This window comes from Capricornis sumatraensis, chromosome 8 (genome assembly GCF_032405125.1).
Source record: "Capricornis sumatraensis isolate serow.1 chromosome 8, serow.2, whole genome shotgun sequence".
Lineage (NCBI taxonomy): Eukaryota > Metazoa > Chordata > Mammalia > Artiodactyla > Bovidae > Capricornis > Capricornis sumatraensis.
This window is the reverse complement of record NC_091076.1, coordinates 9334297-9360751: the sequence shown is the minus strand read 5'-3', so window position 1 is coordinate 9360751 and position 26455 is coordinate 9334297. Positions and strand designations below refer to the sequence as shown.

Below are 26455 nucleotides of genomic sequence, written 5' to 3'. Positions count from 1 at the left end.
AAAAAAATTTAATGTGATAGAAGCATAAAAGAGTCTGTATAGATAAAGAAATCCTGAGAAAGAAAAATGTAGCTGAAAGAATCAGGTTCCCTGACTTCAGACTGTATTACAGAGCTACAGTAATCAAAACAGTATGTGGTACTAGCATAAAAAAAGAAATACAGCTCAATGGCACAGGGTAGAAGGCCCAGAAATCAACCAATGCACCTATGGTCATCTAAGCTATGACAAAAGAGGGAAGATTAGGAAAGAATATACACTGGAGAAAAGACAGTCTCTTCAATAAGTGGTGCTTGGAACACTGTATAGCTACATGAAAAATAATGAAATTAGAACATTTTCTAATACCATACAGAAAAATAAATTCAAAATGAATTAAAGACCTAAATGTAAGATGGGATATTGTAAAATTCCTCTAGGAAAATACAGGCAGAAGACTCTGACATAAATCACAGCAATATTTTTTGGTTCCACCTCCTAAAGTAATGAAAATAAAAGCAAACAAATGGGAACTAGTTAAACTCAAAAGCGTTTGCATGCAAAGGAAGCCATAAACAAAATCAAAAGACCACCCACAGAATGAAAGAAAATATTTGCAAATGAAGCAACTGACAAGGAATTTACTTCCAACTATACAATACAGCTCATGAAGCTCAATTTCAAAAAAAAAAAAAAAAACCACAAAGGAAACAATGAACAGAAGACCTAAACAGACATTTCTCCAATGAAGACATACAGATGGACTAACAGCTTGTGAAGTGCTAAACATCACTAATTATCAGACAAATGCAAATCAGAACTTGCAATGAGGTATCACCTCGCTCTGGTCAAAATGGCCATCATCAAAATCAAATAACAATAAATGATGGAAGTACCTCTCTCTTACTCACCACAGTCTTACACTTGAAGACCTTATCTTACACACTGCCATATTTCTAGAACACAAAACATCCTCACAAATGTTATCTGAGTGAATCAATAAGCCTGTAACAAATAAAGTGGTAAACACACTAACCACTGGCTTATCCCTCTGTCCTGCATCATTACCTGTCCTGACCCCATTTCAAGTACTTTATTTTCAACAGGAATTCATGGTTTGATTTGACTTGAAGCAGAATAATATCATTTACCAAAAGAAAAATATTGTACCATATTTCACTTGCTATAAATTAACTCAGGACTATTCATTAACTTTTTTAATGAAAATTCAATACTAAGCAAGCAAAACACCTACTTTCAGTAATTTTTACAGTAAAATAACATTTCACTTTCTAGTCTGGCAAATGACATGTTCTGAAACAGACTGCAAACCATGCAGCAGGTTTATTTTATTTTATTTACAGATGTGGCGCTCAAAGTCCAATGCCACTTTGGGGCACTGCTGACAAAAAGAATTTTCACAGAGTAGACCTTTAAACAGTTTTGTCAATTACTGGAAGCATCTCAGCAAAGTATTTCTCTGTGACTTTAAAGAAAACAGTTACCAACCTGATCCCGAAACAAGCTGGAGAACTGCTTCCATGCCCTTGCTGTGGAGGTGACCCAGGACCCACTGAGCTAACATTGAGATCAGGATCAATACACACTTAGTGTGTGACATAGTGAAAGTTTTCCTCTCTTTGAACTCCTCTAAATAGTCATTTTGCTTCCACTTGGGGATCACTGCTCAGCCTCGATGGCCTTTCAGGACCTCCTGGATCAAGTTGGAGGCCTGGGGAGATTCCAGATCCTTCAGATGCTTTTCCTTTGTATCTCCAGCCTCATCACCTACCCTCATATTCTACTGGAGAACTTCACTGCAGCCATCCCTGGTCATCACTGTTGGGTCCACATTCTCGACAATAACACTGACTCTGCTAATGACACTAGGACCCTCAGCCCTGATGCCCTCCTGAGAATCTCCATCCCACTGGACTCAAACCTGAGGCCAGAGAAGTGTCGTCGCTTCAGCCGCCCCCAGTGGCAGCTCCTTAACCTGAACGGGACCTTCCCCAACATAACTGACCTGGACACAGAGTCCTGTGTGGACGGCTGGGTGTATGACCAAAGCATCTTCACCTCCACTATTGTGACTAAGGTAAGAGGCCTCATTTACATCTTGTGAGTACATGATCTGAGTCTTTAAGGGTAACTGAGTAACCAATAAGTTTCTAGCCTTTTTAGTCACTATTAGGTGCTCATTCTTCAATCTTTCAGCAAATATTAATTACTTCTTTATTGAATGCCAAACAACTATATATTTAATAAATTTGATGAACTCAGAAACAGATGTGACCTTGCTATTATATGGCTTTTATCGTTAGGAAGACCTAAGATTAAGAAAGTAATTTATGTGATGTGTTTAAAAGATCATTAATGTTCAGCCTTGCTTGTAAATTAGAAATATCAGAGATACTGATGGAAACCTCCAAGCACTGTATCCCAAAGCAGCCATATAAGAAGATCTGTGATAAAATTCTAGCATCAGGAAACTTTTTAAGGCCCTCAAATATTGCACACTATGGCCAAGATTGAGGACCACTTAATATGGAACAAAACAAGGCATTGTTAAATCTAACAGGTTTAGAGAAGGCTTCCTAAAAGAAGCTATATTTAAGCTGAGACCTGAATAGTAAAAATCAGCTAATGTAAAAAAGGAAGCTGGAGAGGGAAAAGGGAATAAAATAAGCAACCATGCGAATTGTTTAAACTGCTTCAATCAGGTTTCTACTGAGAGGTTATAAATCATGGAGCTCTCCTTTGCTGCTTTCTTTCTCTTCCAGTGGGACCTGGTATGTGAATCTCAATCACTAAAATCAATGGCCAAATTCTTATTCATGGCTGGAATGCTGGTGGGAAGCATCGTATATGGCCATTTATCAGACAGGTGAGTGTCTCTGAATCACAGCTCTCTTTACTCAGGTATTTTCAAGAACTCATAAATATTCTTCCATTAAGAAATATTTATTGCAAATTACACTGTCCTGGGGCTTCCTTAGTCCCCAGGGATCTAGAAACACAAACAAATGGAGAATTACTGTCAGTGTGGTGAGTGCTATTTTATCAGCTGTGAGCGTTGTGTATGGGATACAGAAACAACATCTCCATCAGACATGGGAGCAGTTTTAGGATGAGGTTTGGAGCAGAGGTGCCACATCATAGCTTATAAAGATAAAAAAAGAGGTTCCTATGGGAACAGAGAGGAAGATGTTTCACGTCATGAGATTCAACCTGTGTTCACTCCCTCCTGACCTCTCTTATCTGAATGCTTGTGGATTTTTAGAGTACGGTTATCATGTCCTTATCTCTCAAATATGCTGTTAGACATTCCTATGAATCCTGTGTTATACATAGCATTGTATCTTGGTGGTGTATAAAAAAAGTATTTCAGTGGCCTTGATTTTTATTTTTCTAAAACACTACAATAAACATAAAATTTTCAACCATTTAGGGGAATTAATCTAATGACAACTTCTGTCACAATTTGTGGTCTTAGAAATGGAAGTATCCTGTACCTGACAGTGTACTTCTGAATTAGACAACCCAGCCAATTCCACCAACCACCCAAGTCTGTCTTCTCTAAAGGGTATGGGGAATTAAGGTGCTCCTTACCATCTACTAGCATTATGTCATCTATTATCTCAGCTGAAAATCATGAATTCTGAGTGTAAGATCTTATAAAAGGTAAGATTATTTAAAAAGGTACCTTATAAAAGTGTTCAGAGTCATGGTGTTCATTTCTAACAGTTCTGTAATACATATGAAAGTGAAAGTGAAAGTTGCTCAGTCGTGTCTGACTCTTTGCGACCCCATGGACTGTATAATCCATGGAATTCTCCGGGCCAGAATACTGGAGTGGGTAGACTTTCCCTTCTCCAGGGGATCTTCCCAACCCAGGGATTGAACCCAGGTCTCCCACATTGCAGGCAGATTCATTACCAGCTGAGCCACAAGAGAAGTCTGGATATGAAGCATTATTCCATTGATCCATTCAGTAATGCAGAACTGTTAGATTATACATACTATATAAAAGTGTTCAGAGTCAGAGTGTTCATTTCTAACAGCTCAGTTACACAGAACTGTTTACCTTGCAGAAATAAAAATTAAACAATATATCTATGCTGACTGATTTTTGAAAAAGTTTCCAAGCCTGTTTAGTGGATAAAATATGCCATTTAGCAAATGGAACAGTGCCAATTAGACATACACACGCAAAAGATGCAAGTAAACATAAAACCATAGCAAATATTAACACAAAATGGATTCGCAACTTTAATAAGAGACCTAAAACCATAAAACTCTTAGGAGAAAACAGGGGTAAATCTTCTTGACTTTGGGTTTGACAATGGATTCTTAGATATAACATCAAAAGTGTGAGTAATAAAAGAAGATATAAATAGGTGGGCCTTCATCAAAATTAAAAACTTCAGCACATCAAAGGGTATTATCCATAAAGTGAAAAGATAACGTGTTTAATGGGAGAAAATATTTGTAAATCATATATAGAGAATAAAGATAGGTGAATAGACTGATGGAATAAGGTTTAATATCCAGACTATATAAAAACTCTTACAGGATTCATGTCAATGTATGGCAAAACCACTACAGAATTGTAAAGTAAAATAAAGTAAAAATAAAAATAAAAAGACAAAGAACTCAATTTTTAAATGAGCAAAAGACTTGAATATACATTTCCTTTATACAGTAATATATATGGAGCATAAGCATATAAAAAGATGCTCAACATGATGTCATTTTAAAAATGTAAGTCAAACCACAATAAAATGCCACTTCACACGTACTAGGATTGCTATAATCCAAAAAAAAAAAGGAAAATAACATGCTTTCACAAGGATGTAGTAAAACTGGAATCTTGTACATTGTTGATGGGGAGGTAAATTGGTACCACCACTATGACAAATACTTTTGGAGTCTTCAAAAAATTAAATTTAGAGAAACCATATGACCTAACAATTTCATTGCTAGGTATAAAATCAGATGAGTTGAAAACAGGGACTCAAACAAATAGCTTATAAAACAATGTCATTGCAACATTATTCACAATAGCCAAAAGGTGAAAACTACACATATCCATCAACAGATAAATGGGTAAAATGTGATATGTACAGCCATAAAAAGAAATAAAGTTCTGTATATCATGCTAAAACTTGTAGGACCATGAAAACATGTAAAGTAAAATGACAGACAAAATATAACAAATATTTATGATCCCACTTACATAAAATATATAGACTAGGAAAATTAGTGAAGGAAAATGCAAATTAGAGATACCAGAAGCTGGGGAGAAAAAGGAATGAGGAGTTATTGCTTAATGGGTACAAAGTTTCTACAGAGGATTTTGAAAAGTTTTGGCAGTAGATAGTGATGATGGTTGCCTAACATCATGAATGTAATACCAGTGAGTGACCAATATAATCAAAAGTGGTTAAAATAGCCAATCATATTTTATGTATTATACTACAACTAAAAAGAAATATGAGGCTTCCCTAGTGGCTCAGATGGTAAAGAACCACTTGCAGTGTGGGAGACCTGAGTTCAATCCCTGGATTGGGAAGATCCCCTAGAGAAGGGCATGGCAACCCACTCCAGTATTCTTGCCTAGAGAATCCCCATGGACAGAGGAACCTAGAGGGCTACAATCCATGGGACTGCAAAGAGTCAGACATGACTGAGTGACTTAGCACACACAGCACAAAAAGAAATATAACCAAAAGAATGAGAAGACAAACCACAAACTGGGAAAATATACTTGAAAAAGATACCTGAAAAAGAATAATTAACCAAAATACACGAAGAACTCTTTTTGAAATTTATTTATCTATTTTTAATTGGAGGATAATTGCTTTACAACATTGTGTTGATTTCTGCCATATAGCAACATGAATCAGCCATAGGCATATGCATACAAAGAACTCTTAAAGAAAAATGAACATTCTAATTAAAATATAGTCAGAAAATTTGAAAGACATCTCCAAAGAAGTTGTACAGATGGCAAATAAACATATGAAAAGATGCTCCACAACATATATCTTTAGGGAAATACAAACTAAAACAATGATATACTACTACATACCTATTAGAATGACAAATATAGATAGATAGATAGACGATAGATAGATAGATACACATCAAATGCAAAGGTGTAGAGCAGAAGGAACTCTCTCTTATTCATAGCTGATGGGAATGTAAAATGATATAGCCACTTTTGAAGACATATTAACAGTTTCTTACAAAATTGAGCACATTCTTGCCAAATAATCTGGGAATCATACTCCTTGGTAATTACCAAGGAGCTGAAAAGTTATGTCCACACAAAGCCTACCCAGGGATGTTCATAGCAGCCTTATTCATATCTCCTAAGCTAAAACTTAGAAGATGAATGCATGAATAAATGCATTTATTTTAGCAAATGCATACATAAATAAATTGTGGTACATCAAGCCATAGGATCTTATTCAATGCTAAAAGGAAATGAACTATCAAGCCATGAAAAGATATGGAAGAACTTTAGATATATACTGCAAAGTGAAAGAAGCTAATCGGGAAAGTGTACATACTGTATGAGTCCAACTACATTCTGGAAAAGATAAAACTATGGAAACAGTAAAATGATAAGTGATAGATAGGAGGAAAACAGGGCTTCCCTGGTGGCTCAAATGGTAGAATCCTTCTGCAATGTGGGAGACCTGAGTTCTATCCCTACATTGGGAAGATCCACCTGAGGAAGGCATGGCAACCCACTACAGTATTCTTGCCTGGAGAATCCCCATGAACAGAGGAGCCTGACAGGCTACAGTCCATGGGGTCACAAAGAGTCAGACATGACTGAGCAACTAAGCACACAGCACACACAGGAGGAAAATAAAAGAATAGGCAGAATACAGAGGTATTTTAGGGCAGTGAAACTACTCTTTATGACACTGTAACAGTGGGCACATGTCATTACACATTTGTCAAAACCCATAGAATGTACAATAGCAAGAGTGTATCCTAATGTATTCCTAATGAACCTTGGAAAATAATGACATATCATTGTAGGTTCATTAGTTGCATCAAATGTGTCTATTGGTGCAAGAAGGTAGGGACACTGCATGAGTAGGGGCAGGGTATATTGAGAAATCTCTGTATCTTCCTTTCATTGTTGCAGTCAACCTAAAACTGCTCTAAAAATTAAGTTTTTTAAAAAACACCAAATTAGGAGCACCTAAATACGTAAAGCAAATATTAACAGACATAAAGGAAGAAACTGACATGACACAATAATAATAGGGGACTTCGGCACCTTGGTTATACCAATGGAGAGATCATCCAGACAGAAAATCAATAACGGGATTAAATGGCACATTAAACCAGATGGTCTTTATATATGTGTGTATATATATATGTACATATGTATATATAGATTAGCTCATCAAAATATAGAATATACATTCTTTTCAAGTACACATGTAACATTCTCCAGGATAAGTTATATGAGAGGTCACAAAACCAGTCTTAGTAAACTTAAGAAAATTGAAATCCTATCAGGCTTCTTTTTTGACCACAATACTATGAGAGTGGAAATCCACTACAAGAAAAAAACTGCCAAAAACACAAGGATTTGGAGGTTAAACAAAGGCTGCTGCTGCTGCTGCTGCTAAGTCGTTTCAGTCGTGTCCGACTCTGTGCGACCCCATAGACGGCAGCCCACCAGGCTCCTCCATCCCTGGGATTCTCACTGGAGTGGGTTACCGTTTCCTTCTCCAATGCAGGAAAGTGAAAAGTGAAAGTGAAGTCGCTCAGTCGTTTTCAACTCTTTGCGACCCCATGGTCTGCAACCTACTAGGCTTCTCCGTCCATGGGATTCTCCAGGCAAGAGGACTGGAGTGGGGTGCCATTGCCTTCTCTGAAACAAAGGCTACTAAATAACTAATGGTTCATTGAGTATATCAAAGAAGGAAAAAGAAAAAAAAACCTAGAAACAAGTAAAACTGAAAACACAGCAATCCAAAATCTATGGGAATCAGTAGTACCAAGAGGAAATTTATACAAGTCTACCTCAGAAAACAAGAAAAATCTCAAATAATAACCAAACCTTATACCTCAAGAAACTAAAAAGAAGAACAAACAAAACTCCAAGCTAGCAGAAAGAAAAAAATAATAAATATCAGAACAAAAAATCAATAATACATTAAAAGGATCATACACCATGATCAAGTGGAATTTATCCCAGGGTAGAGATGCAACAGTGGTTCAGTATCTGCAAATCAATCAATGTAATAAAACACATTAATAAACTGAAGAATAAAAATCATATGATCATCTTGATAGATGCGGAAAAACCGTGAAAAATTCAACATTTATTTATGATAAAAGGTCTCAACAAAGAAGTTACATATCTCAACACAATAAAGGTCATATGTGACAAGCCCAGAGTTAACTAACATCATCCTCAATGGTGAAAAATTGATAGCATTCCCAGTAATATCAGGATCAAGACAAGGACACCTTCTCCCACCTCTTTTATTCACTTTTATTTACATAGTACCGGAAGTCCTAGCCACAACAATCAAATAAAAAAAGAAAGAAAGGGAATCCAAATTGTAAAGGAAGAAGTAAAACTGTCACTGTTTTTAAATAACATGACACCATACACAGAAGATCCTAAAGATGCTACCAAAAAGCTACTAGAACCCATCAATGAATTTGGCAACGTTGCAGGATATAAGGAGAAGGCAACAGCAACCCACTCCAGTACCCTTGCCTGGAAAATCCCATGGACGGAGGAGCCTGGTAGGCTGCAGTCCATGGGGTCGCGAAGAGTCGGACACAACTGAGTGACTTCCCTTTCACTTTTCACTTTCATGCATTGGAGAAGGAAATGGCAACCCACTCCAGTGTTCTTGCTTGGAGAATCCCAGGGATGGCAGAGCCTGGTGCACTACCATCTATGGGGTCGCACAAAGTCAGAGATGACTGAAGCAACTTAGCAGCAGCAGCAGCAGCAGGATATAAAATTAATTTACAGAAAGCAGTTATATTTCTATATACTAACAATGTATACACTAACAATCAGAAAGAAAAATTAAGAAAGCAATCCCATTTATAGTTGCATCAAAAAGAATAAAAATCCTAGGAATAAGCCCAAATGAAGGGGTACAATATCTGTACTTGGAAAACTATTAGTCATTGATGAAAGAAATGGAAGGCAACAACAAAAGAGGAAAGATAAACTGTCCTCAAGGATTAGAGAATAAATTTTGCTAAAATGAACATACTGCCCAAGGTGATGCCCAAAATCAATGCACTCCCTATCAAATTACCAAAGTTCTTTCTTACAGAAATAGAATAAATAATTCTAAAACTTATATGGAAGCATGAAAGACCCCTCAATAGCCAAAGCAATCCTGAGAAAGAAGCACAAAGCTAGAGTATCATGCTTTCTGATTTCAAGCTACACTACAAAGATACAGTAATCAAGGTTTTATACGAGCTCAAAACCAGACACACAGATCAATGGAACCCAATAGAAAGCCCAGAAACAAACTCATCACATGTATATGGGCAATTAAAGAATATACAATAGAAAAAGAAGGCCCTCCTCAGGAACCAGTATTGAGAAAACATGTCTGACTCTTTGCAAACCCATGGACTGTAGCTCTCCAGGCCTCTGTCCATGGAATTTCCCAGGTGATAATACTGAAATGGGTTACCATTTCTTGCTCCAGGAGATCTTCCCAACGCAGGGATCAAACCCACATCTCTTGCAGCTCCTGCATTGGCAGGCAGGTTCTTTACCACTGTGCCACCTGGGAAGCCCTAAAATGGAATATTTCTCAGCCATGAAAAAGAATGATACCTTGCCATTTGTGACAACATGGATGCACCTAGTGGGTATCATGCTGAGTGAAACAATTCAGACAGAGAAAGACAAATGCCAACTTCACCAATATGTGCAATATAAAAAGAAAACAATGAACCAAACAGAAATAGTTACGGATAAAGAGAACACACAGGCGGTTCTAGAGGGACAGGGATGTAGGGGAAAAAATAGATGAGGGAGACTAAGAGGTTTAAACTTCCAGGTGTGCAATAAATGAGTCAAGGGTGTGAAATGTACAGTGTGGGGAGTACAGTCATTAACTATGTAATATCTTTGTATGGTGACAAACTAGACTTACCATGGTGACCATTTTGATATGTATAGAAATACTGAATCACTATGTTGTGTAATAGGAACTAACCTAGTATTGTAGGTCAGTTAGACTCCAAAAGCAAACAAACTCACAGGAAGCTTTGTTACCAGAGGCAGACGTGAAAAGAGGGGAAACTGGATGAAAGCAGTCAAAAGGTAGAAACTTTTGGTTATAAGTACTAGGGATGCAATGTATAACATGATGAATATAATTAACATGGCTGCGTTTTATATATGAAAGCTATTAAGATAATAAATCTTGAGTTCTCATCACACTCAAAAAGGGAAAAAAAAATTTCCCCTTTCTTTAAATTTGCATCTATATGGGATGATGAATGTTCACTAAATTTATTGTGATAATCATTTCATGACATAAGGCAAATCATTATCCTGTATACCTTAAACTTGTCCAGTGCTGTATTTCAATTATATCACAACAAAATTTCATTGCAGCACTGTTTACAAAGCTAGGACATGGAAGCAACCTAGATGTCCATCGGCAGATGAATGGATAAGGAAGTTGTGGTACATATAGTCAGTGGAATATTACTCAGCTATAAAAAAGAACACATTTGAATCAGTTCTATTGAGATGGATGAAACTGGAGCCTATTATACAGAGTGAAGTAAGCCAGAAAGAGAAACATCAACACAGTATATTAACACATATATGTGGAATTTAGAAAGATGGTAATGACAACCCTTGTATATACAAGACTGCAAAAGAGACACAGATGTAAAGAGCAGACTTTTGGACTCTGAGGGAGAGGGAGAGGGTGGGATGATTTGGGAGAATGGCATTGAAACATATATACTATCATGTAAGAAGCGAAGTGCCAGTCTATGTTCGATACAGGATGCAGGATGCTTGGGGCTGGTGCATGGGGATGATCCAGAGAGATGATATGGGGTGGGAGGTGGGAGGGGAATTCAGGATTGGGAGCTCGTATACACCCGTGGTGGATTCATGTCAATGTATGGCAAAACCAATACAGTATTGTAAAGTAAAATAAAGTAAAAATAAAATTTAAATAAAATAAAATAAAATAAAAATAAGAAAATTAGAAATCATCCCCTAAATTTCCAAGTGTGTATTCATTTTTTTTTCTTTTCATTTCTACTATACTGTTGTTACTACTACTGTATCTAACCTGTTTCCATTTCTCAGGTTTGGGAGGAGGTTAATTTTCAGATGCTGTTTGCTCCAGCTTGCCATTGCTGACACCAGTGCAGCCTTTGCTCCCACCTACCTCATTTACTGCTCACTACGCTTCTTGGCTGGGTTTTCTACCATGAGCATCCTGACAAATTGTATTGTTCTTAGTAAGTCAAAACTTTGGGTCTTTGACATTTTCCAAGCCTTAAATTTTATTTTTTAAATTCTAACTTTGTCTAAAGTCAAGATCCTGTTTGTGTTTTCTTTCAGTTGTAGAATGGACAGTGCCCCGATTCCAAGTCATGGGAATGACCCTGTCCATCTGTGCTGCTTGCTTGGGCAAGATCATCCTGGGAGGACTCGCTTTTGCCATTAGAGACTGGAGCACCCTTCAGCTGGTGTTTTCTGTACCATTATTTGTCTTCTTTCTCTCCTCAAGGTATAAAATTTCTTTCTTTATCTGAGAAGATTCTAGATCCAAGGTACCTGGAGTTAGGATGCAAGAATTCTGATTGGTCTTAGTCAATATTTGAACACATGCTTAACTAATCTGTGCCCTGTGTACAATTAAAGAAGTAGAACAGTTAGTGTTACAAGATAATATCAAGGACGTTCAGGTAAATGTGAATTTTAGATAAAACATGAAATTTTCATATAATAACCCCAAATATTGAACGGAGCCTAGTTACACTAAAAATCACTCATTGTTTACATGAAATTTCTACTTACTTGAGAGTTCTGTATTTTTATTTGGGATTCCCTGGTGGCTCAGATGGTAAATAATCTGCCTGCAATGCAAGAGACCCGGGTTTGATCCCTAGAACAGGAATATCCCCTGTAGAAGGGAATGGCTACCCACTCCAGTATTTTTGACTGGAGAATTTCATGGACAGAGGAGCCTGGAGGGCTACCGTCCAAAGGTCGCAAAGAGTTGGGCACGACTAAAATCTAACACTTTCACTACTTTTCTGTATTTTTATTTACTAACCTGATAAAAATATAGTGTCTCGTTAAAGTAAAATTTCAAATAAACAGCAAATACTTGTTAGTATATGTACAAAATACTGCATGGGATGTAGTGGTACTCAAGGTTTACTCATATTCACCGTTAATCTAAATTCAAATTTAACTAAACACACTATTTTATTTGCTAAAACTGATACTATCCCTCTGAATAATAGGAAGGGAACACTATGACTCCAAGTCTATATTCTGGCAGTAAAGGTCTCTGAACATAGAGGTCATCTTCACCGTTTCCTAATTATGGTGAAAGTGAAAGTCGCTCAGTCATGTCTGACTCTTTGCAACTCTCCAAGCCAGGATACTGGAGTGGATAGCCTTTCCCTTCTCCAGGGGATCTTCCCAACCCAGGGATCGAACCCAGGTCTCCCGAATTGCAGATGGATTCTTTACCAGCTGAACCTTAAGGGAAGCCCAAGAATACTGGAGAGGGTAGGCTATCCAGAGGATCTTCCCAACCCAGGAAACAAACCAGGCTGTCCTGCATTGCAGGTGGGTTCTTTATCAACTTAACTATCAGGAAAGCTCCTAGCTATGGTACGAGAGAATATGCACTATATTTTCTGGTGTAACAAAACAAGAGATAGGTATTAGATGGGAGGGAAGAGGTATTTCAGGAAAAAAAAGGTATGTGAAAAAAACGAGGAAATGAGAGTTGGTTACAGCTCTGTTTTCTTCTTTGATCAGGTGGCTGGCAGAGTCTGCTCGGTGGCTGATTATCACCAACAGACCCGAGGAGGGCTTAAAGGAACTTAAAAAAGCTGCGCACAGGAATGGAAGGAAGAATGCTGGAGACTCCCTAACTATGGAGGTGAACAGGAGAGGGGATTGGGATGACGTAACCTGACATACACTCTAGTCGGTGTCCAAGTGAATAAAGGGTGGGAACACAGGTGTGATTGGGGTCTACTTAGCTTATTGTCCTGGTCTTCAATAGCGCTCACATTGTTTGAGTGACTATTAAGAGAGAGCATGATGATGCTGAAGGGACTGAATGCAGATATATCACTCAACAAAGGCAGAAAGCACTTCGTATGTATGATTGTAAAGACTGTGTATTCGCCGCCCTTTGTGTTAGAGAAAGTAAAAAAAAAAAAAAAACAACGAATCCATTTCTTTCCAATTAACATTCCAATGGCTCTTTTGTCAAGATGGTAAGGCAAGAAGGGCAACTTAGTGACCATGCAGAAAAGTGTATGTGAAAGTGAAAAGCAGTCGTGTCCGACTCTTTGAGACCCCATGGACTATACAGTCCCTGGAAATCTTCAGGCCAGAATTCTGGAGTGGATAGTCTTTCCTTTCTCCAGGGGATATTCCCAACCCAGGGATTGAAGCCAGATCTTCCACACTGCAGGCGGATTCTTTACCAGCTGAGCCACCAGGGAAGCCCAAGAATACTGGAGTGGGTAGTCTATCCCTTCTCCAGTGGATCTTCCCAACCCAGGAATTGAACCAGGGCCTCCCGCATTGCAGGTGGATTCTTTACCAACTGAGCTATGGGGGAAGCCCATTATTAACTTTGTTTGTTTGCAATGATACGAGAATGGAAAGAATGCTAATAGAGACAAGGAGAAATCATCTGTCCTTGTTAATAGGAAAAAGAGGTTAGGGGCTAGACAGTCAAACAAGAACAATAAAACATTTCTGCAAATTTACTCATTGGCACATCTGATCAATTTTTTGAAACCACTTTATTGAGGTTTTAACATACAAAGAGCTGTACCTATTTAATGTACAACTTGATGGATTTGCAAGTTAGTATACATCTGAACATCATCACCACAGTTCATACAATAAACATATCCATTACCTCCTAAAACTTTCTCCATGCTTCTTTATTTATTATTTTTTGTGATAACACAATATAAGACCTCCCATCACAGCAAATTTTGAGTGCACAGTACAGTATTATAACCCTAGACACAATGCTATAGAGTAGAGTTCTTTAGGATTGATTTATCTTGCTCAACTTAAACTTTGTACTCTATGATCAATATTGCCCCATTTCTCACAACCCCCAACACTTGGCAAGCACTATTCAGAAACTCTCTGCTTCTTTGAGTTTAACTATTTTAGATTACTTGTATAAGTGATATCCCGTAGTATTTGTTCTTTTGCACATGGCTTATTTTTTGTAGCATAATATCCTCTAGGTTAATCACACTGTGACAAATGGCAAAATTTCCTTACTTTTATTGCTGAATAATATACCATTTTGCACATATATAGATGGCACTTTCCTTTTCTATTCATCCATGGATGGACATTTGTTTCCATATCTTAGCTATTGGGAATAATGATCCAATGAATATATGAGGGCAGATATTTCCTCAAGATCCTGATTTCAATTCCTCTGAATGTATATCCAAAAGAAGGATTACAGGATAATATACTAGTTCTAGTCTCAATTTTTTGAGGAACCTCCATACTGTTTCCATAGTGGTCACAGCATTTCGCATTCCCAGCAACAGTGTACAAGGATACTCTGTTCTCCACATCTTCACCAATACTTATTACTTTTTTTAATAATAGCCATTCTAACTGGTGTGCAGTGGTAACTCATAATTTCGATTTGCCTTCCCCTAACAATTAGTGATGTCAAGCATTTTTTAATGTACCTGTTGGCCATTTGTATGTGGTCTTTGCAGAAATGTCTATTCAGTTTGTATGCCCATTTTTTGTTGCCGCTCAGTTGTGAAGTCATGTCCAACTCTTTTCAAGCCCATTGACTGCAGCATACCAGGCTCCCCTGTCCTTCACTATCTCCTGGAGTTTGCTCAAACTCATGTCCATTGAGTTAGTAATGCCATCCAACCATCTCATCCTCTGCCATACCCTTGTCCTCCTGCCTTCAATCTTTTCCAGCATGAGGATCTTTTCCAATGAGTCAGCTCTTCACATCAGGTGGCCAAAGTATTGGAGCTTCAGCATCAGTCCTTCCAATGAAAATTTAGGGTTGATTTCCTTTAGGATTGACTAGTTTGATCTCCTTACTGTCCAAGGGACTCATCAAGAGTCATATCCAGCATTTTCTGAAGCATCAGTTATTCATTGTTCAGCCTTCTTTATAATGCAACTCTCACATCTGTACATGACTACTGGAAAAACCATAGCTTTGACTACACAGAACTTTAATTGAGTTATTTGGGTTTTCCACTGCTGAGTTGTAGGAGTTTCCTATATATTCTGGATATTAACCCTCTATAAGACACATGGCTTGCAAATATTTGCTTCTAGTCTGCAGGTGCTTTTTCATTTTGTCAATTATTTCCTAACTTTTTAAAAGCTTTTCAGTTTGATATAGTACCATTTGTACATTTTTGCTTATTACCTGTTCTTTTGGTGTCAGAACCAAAAAATCATTGCCAAGACCAATATCAACAAGCTTCTCTCCTATATTTTCTTTAGCAATTTTACAGTTTAGGTTTTTAGTCTTTAATCTATTTAAGTTGATTTTTTATTTTTCTTAACTTACTTTATTTTAATTGGAGGATAATTTCTATACAATATTGTGGTGGTTTTGCCGTACATTGACATGAGTCACCCACAGGCGCATAGTGTAAGGTAAGTTTCCAACTTCACTTTTTGCATGTAGATATCCAATTTTAATAAACACCATTTATTAAAAACAATCTTGTCCCCATTGTGAATTCTTGGCACAATTGTCAGAAATCAATTGTCTGTATATGCATGAGTCTATTGCTGGGCTCTCTACTCTGTTCTATCGGTCTATATGTCTTTATGCCAGTATCATGCTCTTGGTTACTGTGGCATTGTCATATATTTTGAAACAAGAATATGTGATGCTTCCAGCTTTGTTCCTGTTCAAAAATGCTTTGACTGTCAGGGAGTCTTCTGTATTTCCATGTGAATTTTAGGGGTTTTTTTCTATTTCTGTAGAGAATGTCAATGGGATTTTGACAGGGATTTATTGAATCTGCATATTGCTTTGTTTTGTATGGACATCTTAACAATACTTATTTGTTTAATCCATGAGCATGGATGTCTTTTAAGTTTCTAGTATTTGCCTTAATTTCTTTCTTCAGTGTTTTCAATATGCAAGTCTTTCACCTCCTTGGTTAAGTTTATCCCTAAATGCTTTATTGTTTTTGATGATATTGCAAATAAGACTGTCTTCGTAATGTTATTTTTAGATAGCTTGTGGCTGGTGTATAAAAATACAACTGATTTTATATGTTAATTTTTTATCTTGCAAATTAACTGAATTCACTTTTAACAACTTTTTGGATATGTGTTTAGGTTTTTCTACAAATAAGATCATGTTGTCTATAAAAATGATCATTTTACTTCTTTCTTTCTGATTTGGATGCCTTATTTTTTTTCTTACCTAATTGTTCTGGCCAGGACTTCCAATTCTATGTTGAACTGAAGTGCGATCCTTGTCTAGTTCCAGATCTTAGAGGAAAACGTTTCAGCTTTTCACCACAGAGTATGATGTTAGCTGTGGGCTTTTCATACATGGCCTTTAATGGAAGTTCCTTCAGTACTTAATTTCCTGAGAATTTTTGCCATGGAAGTGTCTTGAATTTTGTCAAATGCATTTTCAGCGTTTGTTGTGAGAATCATATGATCTTTAGCCTTCATTCTGCTACTTTGGTGTGTCACATTTATTTGCTTGTACTGAACCATCCTTGCATCCCAGGAATAAAGCCCACTGGTAATGGTAATGGTGTATGATCTTTTCAATATGCTGTTGAATTTGGTTTGCTAACATCTCGTTGCTTATTTTTTTGACCATATTCTTCAGGAATGTTGGCCTGTATTTTTTTTTCTTTTCTTTCCTTATGGTTTCTTTGCCTCACTTTGCTGTTAGGATCATAGTGGCCTGACAAAATTAATTTATAAGGATTTCTATCTTCTATTTTTTGGAAGAGTTTGAGAAGATTCATATTAATTCTTTAAATGTTTGGTAGAATTCACCTGTAATGCTATATAATATTAGGCTTTTATTTCTGGGAGTTTTAATTACTGCCTCATGCAGTTTATTAGGTATTCATCTATTGAGGCTTTCTAGTTCTTCTCAATTCAGTCTTTGTAGGTTATATGTCATATATTTGTGTCAGATTGATCCTTTTGCCGTTATAAATTACCTTCTTGGACTCTTGTGACAGTTTTCAATTAAAGTCTATTTTATCCATACAAGGTGACTCTCCCTGCTCTGTTTTGGTTATCATTTTCATGGAATGTCTTTTTTCATCCATTCATTTAAAGTCTATTCTGTATACCTGTGGTGGATTCATGTTGATGTATGGCAAAACCAGTACAATATTGTAAAGTAATTAACCTCCAATTAAAATAAATAAATTTAAAAATTAAAAAATAGAAATAAAGAAATGGAAAAACCTTCTAAATTCATTTTGTCAGGCCAATATGATTCTGACACCAAAATGAAACAAAGATACCATGAGAAAAGAAAAGAAAAAAATATAGGCCAACATTCCTGAAGAGTATAGTTGAAAAAACCATCAACAAGATGTTAGAAAAGCAAATTCAACAATTAAAAAGATCATACACCATTACCCAGTTGATGTTTTTGAACTGTGGTGTTGGAGAAGACTCTTGAGAGGCCCTTGGACAGCAAGGAGATCAAAACAGTCAACCCTAAAGAAAATCAATCCTGAATACTCATTGGAAAGACTGATGCTGAAGCTAAAACTCCCCTACTTTGGCCATCTGATGCAAAGAGCCGACTCATTAGAAAAGACTCTGATGCTGGGCAAGATTGAAGGCAGGAGGAGAAGGGGATTACAGAGGATGAAATGGTTGGCTGGCATCACTGACTCAATGGACATGAGTTTGAGCAAGCTCTGGGTAATGGTGAAGGACAGGGAAGCCTGGAGTGCTGCAGTCTGTGGAGTCACAGAGAGTACGACACAACTGAGTGACTGAACAACAGCAAACCTGAAATGATTCTCTTACAGATACAGGGCGGGGGCAAGGTACAAGATACAAGATGTGCTGGAAAATGTTTAACACTTTAGTTACAGGAAGAAAAAAAGCCATAGATCTCAGATTTGTGGTGCTGATCAATTGCTGTGATGTGAATATTACCACCATAGTCAGTTTCAAGCCACCAACAGGATGGTAACTGCTTAACAAACCATCTAAAAATTTAGCAAAGGGCTTTTATGAATTTTCACACTGATTCCAGGACACAACTGGGTAAGGGTTCAAACAGGGGCTGTTTCACACATTTTAATCCAGGATAGTGTTATGAGTGGTATGAATATTTAGAAAAGGCCAGAGATTGAATTGCCAACATCTGCTGGATCATTGAAAAAGCAAGAGAGTTCCAGAAAAACATCTACTTCTGCTTTATTGACTATGCTAAAGCCTTTGATTGTGTGGATCACAACAAACTGTGGAAAATTCTGAAAGAGATGGGAATACCAAACCACCTCACCTGCCTCCTGAGAAATCTGCAAAGTGTCAGACTTTATTTTGGGGGACTCCAAAATCACTGCAAATGGTGACTGCAGCCATGAAATTAAAAGATGCTTACTCCTTGGAAGGAAAGTTATGACCAACCTAGATAGCATATTAAAAAGCAGAGACATCATTTTGCCAACAAAGGTCCATCTAGTCAAAGTTAGTTTTTCCAGCAGTCATGTATGGATGTGAAAGTTGAACTATAAAGGGAGCTGAGCACCAAAGAATTGATGCTTTTGAACTGGGTGTTGGAGAAGACTCTTGCGAGTCCCTTGAACTACAAGGATATCCAACCAGTCCATCCTAAAGGAAATCAGCCCTGAATATTCATTGGAAGGACTGATGCTGAAACTGAGGCTCCAATATTTTGGCCACCTGATGCAAAGAACTGACCCATTGGAAAAGACCTTGGTCCTGGGAAAGATTAAAAGCAGGAGGAGAAAAGGATGACAGAGGATAAGATGGTTGGATGGCATCATCAACTCAATGGACATGAGTTTGAGCAAGCTCCAGGAGTTGGTAATGGACAGGGAAGCCTAGCCTGCTGTAGTCCATGCAGTTGCAAAGAGTCAGACACGACTGAGTGACTGAACTGAACTAAACTTACATTATCATCCATGATGCAATCCTGCTCCTCTCTTCTAAAAGCCTAAGTCCAATATTTTCGCTACTCAGGTTATAACTGAAAGGATGTCATTGCGTTTGTAGGTTCTCAGTTAAGGTGGCTTTTCACTTCCCTGAATTCCTCATGAAATTATTCCAATTGACTTTATGGTATTTTTTCCTTTGTAGAGGTGGGATAAGAATTAAGACTATATTGTTTGAATAACTGATAAATAGGTATCTGAGATAAATTGGATACAATTCCATAGGCACATTTATAGCCTCATGTATGGCCCTGGAAATCCTTGTGAGAGAAATGCTATTATTTTCTGCTCCTCTGCTCCTACTCTGATTCCTCTACTCGTTCTTTTTGTTGTTGTTGTTGTTGCTGTTCGGTCACTAAGTCGTGTCCAAGTCTTTGTAACTCCATGGACTGTGGCACTCCAAGCTTCTCTGTCCTCCACTATCTCTTGGAGTTTCTCAAATTCATGTTCATTGAGCTGTTGATGTGAATTGAGTTTTATAAATATTTAATTACATTTCTCACGGTATATACCTAGCATATTGCAGGACTATTAAGTAACTCCATATTACAACCAGTTCTGAATATAAATCATCCTACTCCAAGATCTCTCCTGATTTTGTCCTCAGATTTAACTCTAGGCATCTCATTCATGGAGGCACAACATGCCAAGAATTCCCCAAAAAGTGACTGAACAAAGAACCAAAACAAAGAATCTCAGGAAATGTTCTTTCCCTGAGATAAACAGTTTTTCTGCAAGGGACAGCCAGCTAATAGCCAAGCTTAGTTTCCAGGTCTTTCATGCCCATCTGGCACAAATAGAGCTTTGGACAATTATCCAAGAAAGCCTGATATGATTCCCTTTCTTATCTGCATATCTGACATATAATCCCTTTCTAATGCCCTGCAGCCCTCTCAAATCCTGTGTTTAAGTATTTTTGTTGCTACATAATTTCCTTCAGTCCCTTTTAACTCAGCAATTCTCTATTCATATCACTTTTACACCCATCATTGCATTTTCAATGACTATATTTTCCAGTAGACAGAAAGGGAAGTTGTCTATCTTGTCCTCTGTTGGGGGCCTCACAATACCTACCACTGTGTGACAACTGAACAGTTTGTTGTTGTTGAAGGTCCTGAGATCTGCCATGCAGGAGGAGCTGGAGGCAGCACAGATCAAGCCTTCTGTGTTTGACTTGTTCCGCACACCCAACCTGCGTAAAAGGATCTGTCTCCTGTCCTTTGTGAGGTGGGCTTCACACAGTGCATGAGAGATGTTAAAATAGTGGAGACATGAATCTATTCCTTATCAAAAGAGTAACATGGTGGGAACAGATCTGAGATAAAACAGAGAAAAAGCCATAATGATAACTGTCGTGTTGTATAGTCAAAGGGTTATGAAAAGACTGACCCAGAGCTAGGTATACAACATAAAGTTCTGTTTATCATATCACCCTACCAAGTTCATCACTGGAAACTGAGGCTAAGAACTTCCGATGTTCTCATGATACAGTGTTGGCTTTAACTCTCTTCACTTGTTTGTTTTCATTTTAATTAAGGTAAGATTACAAACCATAAAATGAAGAAGAATACATAGCCTGATGAATATTTCCATATGTAAATATGCAACCACCACCCAGATAAAGATACAGAAAAACTCTAAATCCCTGGAAGGTTCCATCATGTGTCCTCCACAAAAATACTCCAAATCCTCCTCCAAAACTTAACAATAATTAGGAGCTCCAAATATATAACTATCTTATAATTTTAAAATCATCACTGTATGAGGAAATATTTCATAAAACCTATCATGTTTTTATACTTTAGAACCAACTACTGGCTGCTTGGTTAGTAGTTATGATCATCATTTGTAAGACAAAGGCTCTAAACCTTATGGTAAATGTTGTTCATCTTTGTTCACCACAGATTTGCAAACTTCATGTCATTTTTTGGTCTGATTCTCCACCTCCAGTATATGGGAAACAATGTTTTCCTGTCTCAAGTTCTTTTTGGCGCAGTCAACCTCCCAGCCAATTATGTTGCTTTTTTGGCACTGAATCACCTGGGCCGTCAAGTAAGCCAGACACTCTTCCTGTTTCTTCTTGGAATCTCCATTCTGGCCATCACATTTGTGCCTCAAGGTGAGAAAAGAGCACAGGTTGAAATAAGAAAATGTCTTACCCCAGGTATTTGAAGACAGAATCTGAAGCCAGTAGGAAGTGAAGGCTAGGTTCTAAGGATTCTCCAAAACCAGTCTGAGGATTTAGGATAGATTCTGCCATTAAGTGGCTGCAAAATAGTTCAGACAGTTCAGACAACTAGTTGTCTTCATCCTATCTGACATGTGTTTGGTAATTGGTACCTGGGACAGCAATTGATTACTTACCCTTTGGCCAATCACACTTGTAACTGTAAATGGTAATATTATGTCATATATCAAATTGTATCTCATGTGAGGACACAATACTGCCACTTTCTCTGTTTGGTCTCTTTCCTATTATGACAGTGTCAGTGACACTTTACTACCTGACTCTATGTATCCACTCATGTGTCCGGAACTAGGTCACCATAACTTCAACCTGGTTCTAGGTTGTCATCTTGACTCCAAGGTATTTTTAATCCCTTCCCTTCAAGCATAGTAGATGTGTAGAATAGGGGAAAATTCATTAAGCTGTTAAGAGCCTCTCTTAAAATCCATGTTACTAAGTTGAATGACCATATGCAATGAATAGGGGAAGCCAGATGGTCACCATGCTTCAGGTAACTTCCAGTGTACTGGTGTTTATACAGGATCCCATCTTGAATATCAGCATCAATGCAAATTTGCTGCCTTTCAACAGAGCCCACTCAAATGTTGTAACACTTTCATGATTTTTTTTTTTAATGGGATAGAAAACTGACTGTCTGAAACATCTTTTCAGAGGTTTCCAAAGTCTATTTTCCCCCTAAAACAGGTCCTTATTCTTGAATCTTAAAATATTATTTAAGATCAAGATATTTTCCAGCTTATCCATTAACATGAGCCCCATTCTTTTATGATTCTCTACTGCATTACTAGCCCTATGGCAATATTGTGTAAACACATGAGTTTTAAAGGATATTGATGAGTCTTAACATCTGTCAATAATTGCTCATATGATAGTCCTATGTTATACATGAAAGACAGAGGAGACACTGGCCAGAATAAATGAAAGCAAACCCTTTCTGGGATTTTGTTCCCCCCTCTATCTTTAGGAAACTTCTAAAATCTCTGGTATGCAGATACAGTTGATTCAAATACTCAGGTTTTTAAATTCTCATTTAGGCTGTAATATACAGATAAGTCACATTCCTCAGCTATTAATCTCTGCACATTCTCCACTCCATGCATTTTCTCTACTATGTATTTTCCAGGCAAGAGTGCTGGAGTGGATTGCCATTTCCTTCTCCAGGGGACCTTCCCAACCCAGGAATCGAACCCGGGTCTCCCGCTTTGCAGGCAGACGCTTTAGCGTCTGAGCCACCAGGGAAGCCCACTGTGTATTTAACACATGCAAATGTTTCCAACTATGTCTTTTTCACTTATAATTTGGGAGATGTTGATTTCTTCAGCTCAGATTTCCTGAGTCTCACTCATCTTCTCCTCCAGAAATGCAGACCCTGCGTATGGCTGTGTCAACTTTGGGAACAGCGGTTTCTTCTATGACGCTCATGTGTTCTTTTGTCCATGGAAATGAACTAATCCCCACCGTTCTCAGGTACACAAGCTCATGAAAGCTCTAGCAGAGTCAAAACAGACCTTTCCCAGCTAATTAAGACTTATAGAAGGAAGAAAACTAATCTGAATCATTATCAAAAGCATTGATTGAAGTAGTATTAATAAATAAAAATTAAGCCAAAATTTTAATCAAATTCTCAATTTTGTTAGGCATGTTAAGCCCTTTAATGTATCATCTCCCATAATCTGCTGAGCCATTAAGGTGCTGTGGGAAAGAGTATTTTTAAATAACAAAGACTTTTTAAAAAACACGTGCACTTGAAAAAATTTGTGGGCAAATGAGTATATTTTAAATGTAAAAGTACATCATTAGTCTTATGTATCTAAATACTGCTGTGATGTCTCCCATGCCTGTACGCATGCTAAGTTGCTTCAGTCATGCCTGACTCTTTGTGACCCTATGGACTGTAGTCCACCAGGCTGCTCTGTCCAAAGGATTCTCCAAGGAAGACTACTGATGGGTTGCCATGCCCTCTTCCAGGGGATCTTCCCAACTCAGGAATTGAACCTGAGTCCTTTACACCGGCAGGTTCTTTACCTCTAATTCCACCTAGGAACCCCATGTGGTCTCCCATAATCAAAGCAAAATAATAAATCTCATATTACATGTATGGATTTATACCAGATTATTTTTGTATTGTTGTTTTCACTCCAAGGGTAACAGCTTCAGGACTCTTGGGAATTGCTTCTAATATTGGGGCAGCCCTGGCTCCCCTCTTGATGATCTTAACAGTGTATTCCTCCCACCTGCCTTGGATCATCTATGGAGTCTGCTGCATCCTTGGTGGCCTTGTTGTCCCACTTCTACCTGAAACCAAGAATAAGCCTCTACCTGACTCCATTCAGGATGTGGAAAAGGAGTGAGTAAACCCCTGGTCGTCCCTTAGAGTTGCTATGTGATACAGGTCTGTGCTAAGAAGGCCAAGGCATCATACAAGGTCATTGTCACCAGGGGAAGGCTTATATCTAGATGTCTCTAGGTGGTCAGTGCCTTCACTTTAGCTACAGCCTCATCCCTCCCCACAGTGACCTCAGACTCCCCCAAGACTCCCTGGATCACCCAGACCAGCACCAGTAGGCACCAGTAGGTTTAGTGATGAAGAAGTCAAAATTAGGTGCCCTACTCTAACATAAACAATCCCTGAAGGTGTTCTACAAACATGCACAGATTTAAACATCAGATTCTTGCCCCTCAGGCCCAGGCAGCCCTCAGCCCAGTGAGGGCAGTAAGCTCTCTGAGATTACTGGTGTCTGTAGGTCTGTGACCTGCCCTGATCACTGAAGCAGGTCCCTAAGGGAGACCAAGGAGAGGGCAGGAGCCCCTCCTCTATCTAAGATGACAATATATCTTAGGAGAAGGAGTCATGTTGTGCTGCCTGTGAGATTCAGACCATCTGATTTTCACTAGGAATGAAAGTGTTGAAAAAGAGATGAGAAGGATGGTAATTACTGGTATTTTTAAAAGATCAAGAATTTGAAAGGATTTTGAAACTTCTGTATACTTCCTTTGCCTCTTCCAAAGACCCAGTTAGCCATCACCTTGGTTTCCAATATCAAAGCTGCCTTCCCAGATCCTGTCCTGGGAGCATGGCTTTTTTCTTCACAAAACTTACTCAGATCCTCAGGACAGGTGTCAGTGTTTTGATCAATACTCACAGACCAACACAATCCATTTCCTCTAAAGAATTAAGGCATAGGTGCCTTTTCCATGTTTTTTAATCTTGTTCTTTTGTTGTTTTCATTGTATTTGCTCTAGGAGAAAAGACTCAAGAAAAGCAAAGCCGGACGGTACTTTCATGAAAGTGACACAATTTTAAGGAATTCCATTCCAAGCACTATCTGCTAATCAAAGAGCAAGATAAAAAAGAAAAATTGGGGTCATTCCCAAATATTGGTAAAATTTGGAAAACAAATAAATAAAAAGATGTAATAGGAAAATGGACCTCATTTACAATTGCAGTTCTAAATAACTACATACAAAATGCCTATGACTGATCATAATATGAAGTTTAAGGAAAGTCATGATGCTTTTAAAGGAATCATAATAAAACATGTATGTTTCTGGATAGAGAGACAAAACAGCATTAAAAACCATTGATTCTGTTCCAATTAATGGCACAGTCATTGATGGAATAATTATTAGGGGAACAACTTGAAAAATAGTTACAAATTTATCTACAGGTTTATAATAGGCAAGATTCAAAAAATGAAGTTAATGGAGGGAAGGTGGTGCAAGTGTTTGAGGCAGTACATGCTGAAATGAGATGCAGATGCATTTATAACTCAAAAGACATCCAGAATAGGCTTGTGGCATGTAGAACACTTGAAATTTGGAAACTGGGACAGCATAAATCACTGATGGAAATAAATGATTATGTAATAAGTATCATTAACTTTGGAAATAAATGACTAATAATTTGAAAAAGTACTCCACATGTTTAAAATGATGAATGGAACAATTAAGTCACATTATTCAATAGAAGATGTGGGTACAAAATCTCAGGATTAAGAAAACTTTCTGATTAGTAAAAACAAATACCAGCAGTTTAAATATAGGTATATTTGACTAAATACTCATTTAAAACCTCTATTGGACAAAACTCTAAAAACTTATGGGATAAATCTAGAAAAATATTAATATTCACCAAAATGATAAAGTACCTTTATGATATTGTATTTTCTTTATCAGTTTCTATATTCTAAGTTTTAAAAGGATAATGCAATATTTTAAAATATTGTACAGTCATCAAAAATAAACTGGAAAAAGACCAAATAATAATTTTCAAAATGATTACTTATTAATATGTGAGATACTAATAATCATTGAAAGAATATGTAATTCAATATTAGATGGTCAAAAGGCATATACTTTTCAAAAGAAAAAACCCTATGACTAATAAATTTATGAAAATGTACAAAACCACTGGAATTTAAAGACACACAAACTAAATAAAATACCAACTTTTATTTTCCAAAAGAATGTAAATGAAAATTTGTAAATTGATGGTTGAATTAGAAAATAACATATGCCATACAGTTGTGTAAAACAGAATTGTGTCATTATAAGTAGCTTTAAAAATATTTCATTGATTCAGCAATAATTTATTCAGCATGTAAGTCATTAAGCAGTGTGCTAGGAATCTTGGATACACAGACGAAATGAAAAAAAATTAGATATTAGCAGATATTAATCTACATGTGACAGATATTAGTCCATGTGTACTGGTGTGGCATCTTATTTTTATTTTATATGATCAAAAAAGATTTATTTTAA

General features: G+C 37.4%; 1 protein-coding gene across 1 annotated transcript; it reads left to right on the top strand.

Moving 5' to 3' along the window:
• Window positions 1-1525: 1525 nt before the first annotated feature.
• LOC138082688 (organic anion transporter 7) lies at window positions 1526-26109 on the top strand. The gene is made up of 10 exons (XM_068975971.1): window positions 1526-2077; window positions 2763-2866; window positions 11342-11496; window positions 11600-11768; window positions 13037-13160; window positions 20558-20673; window positions 21351-21565; window positions 23053-23161; window positions 23838-24041; window positions 24938-26109. Exons 1-10 carry the CDS (start codon window positions 1676-1678, stop codon window positions 24996-24998), a joined length of 1659 nt encoding a protein of 552 aa, XP_068832072.1. The 5' UTR covers window positions 1526-1675; the 3' UTR covers window positions 24999-26109.
• Window positions 26110-26455: the final 346 nt, after the last annotated feature.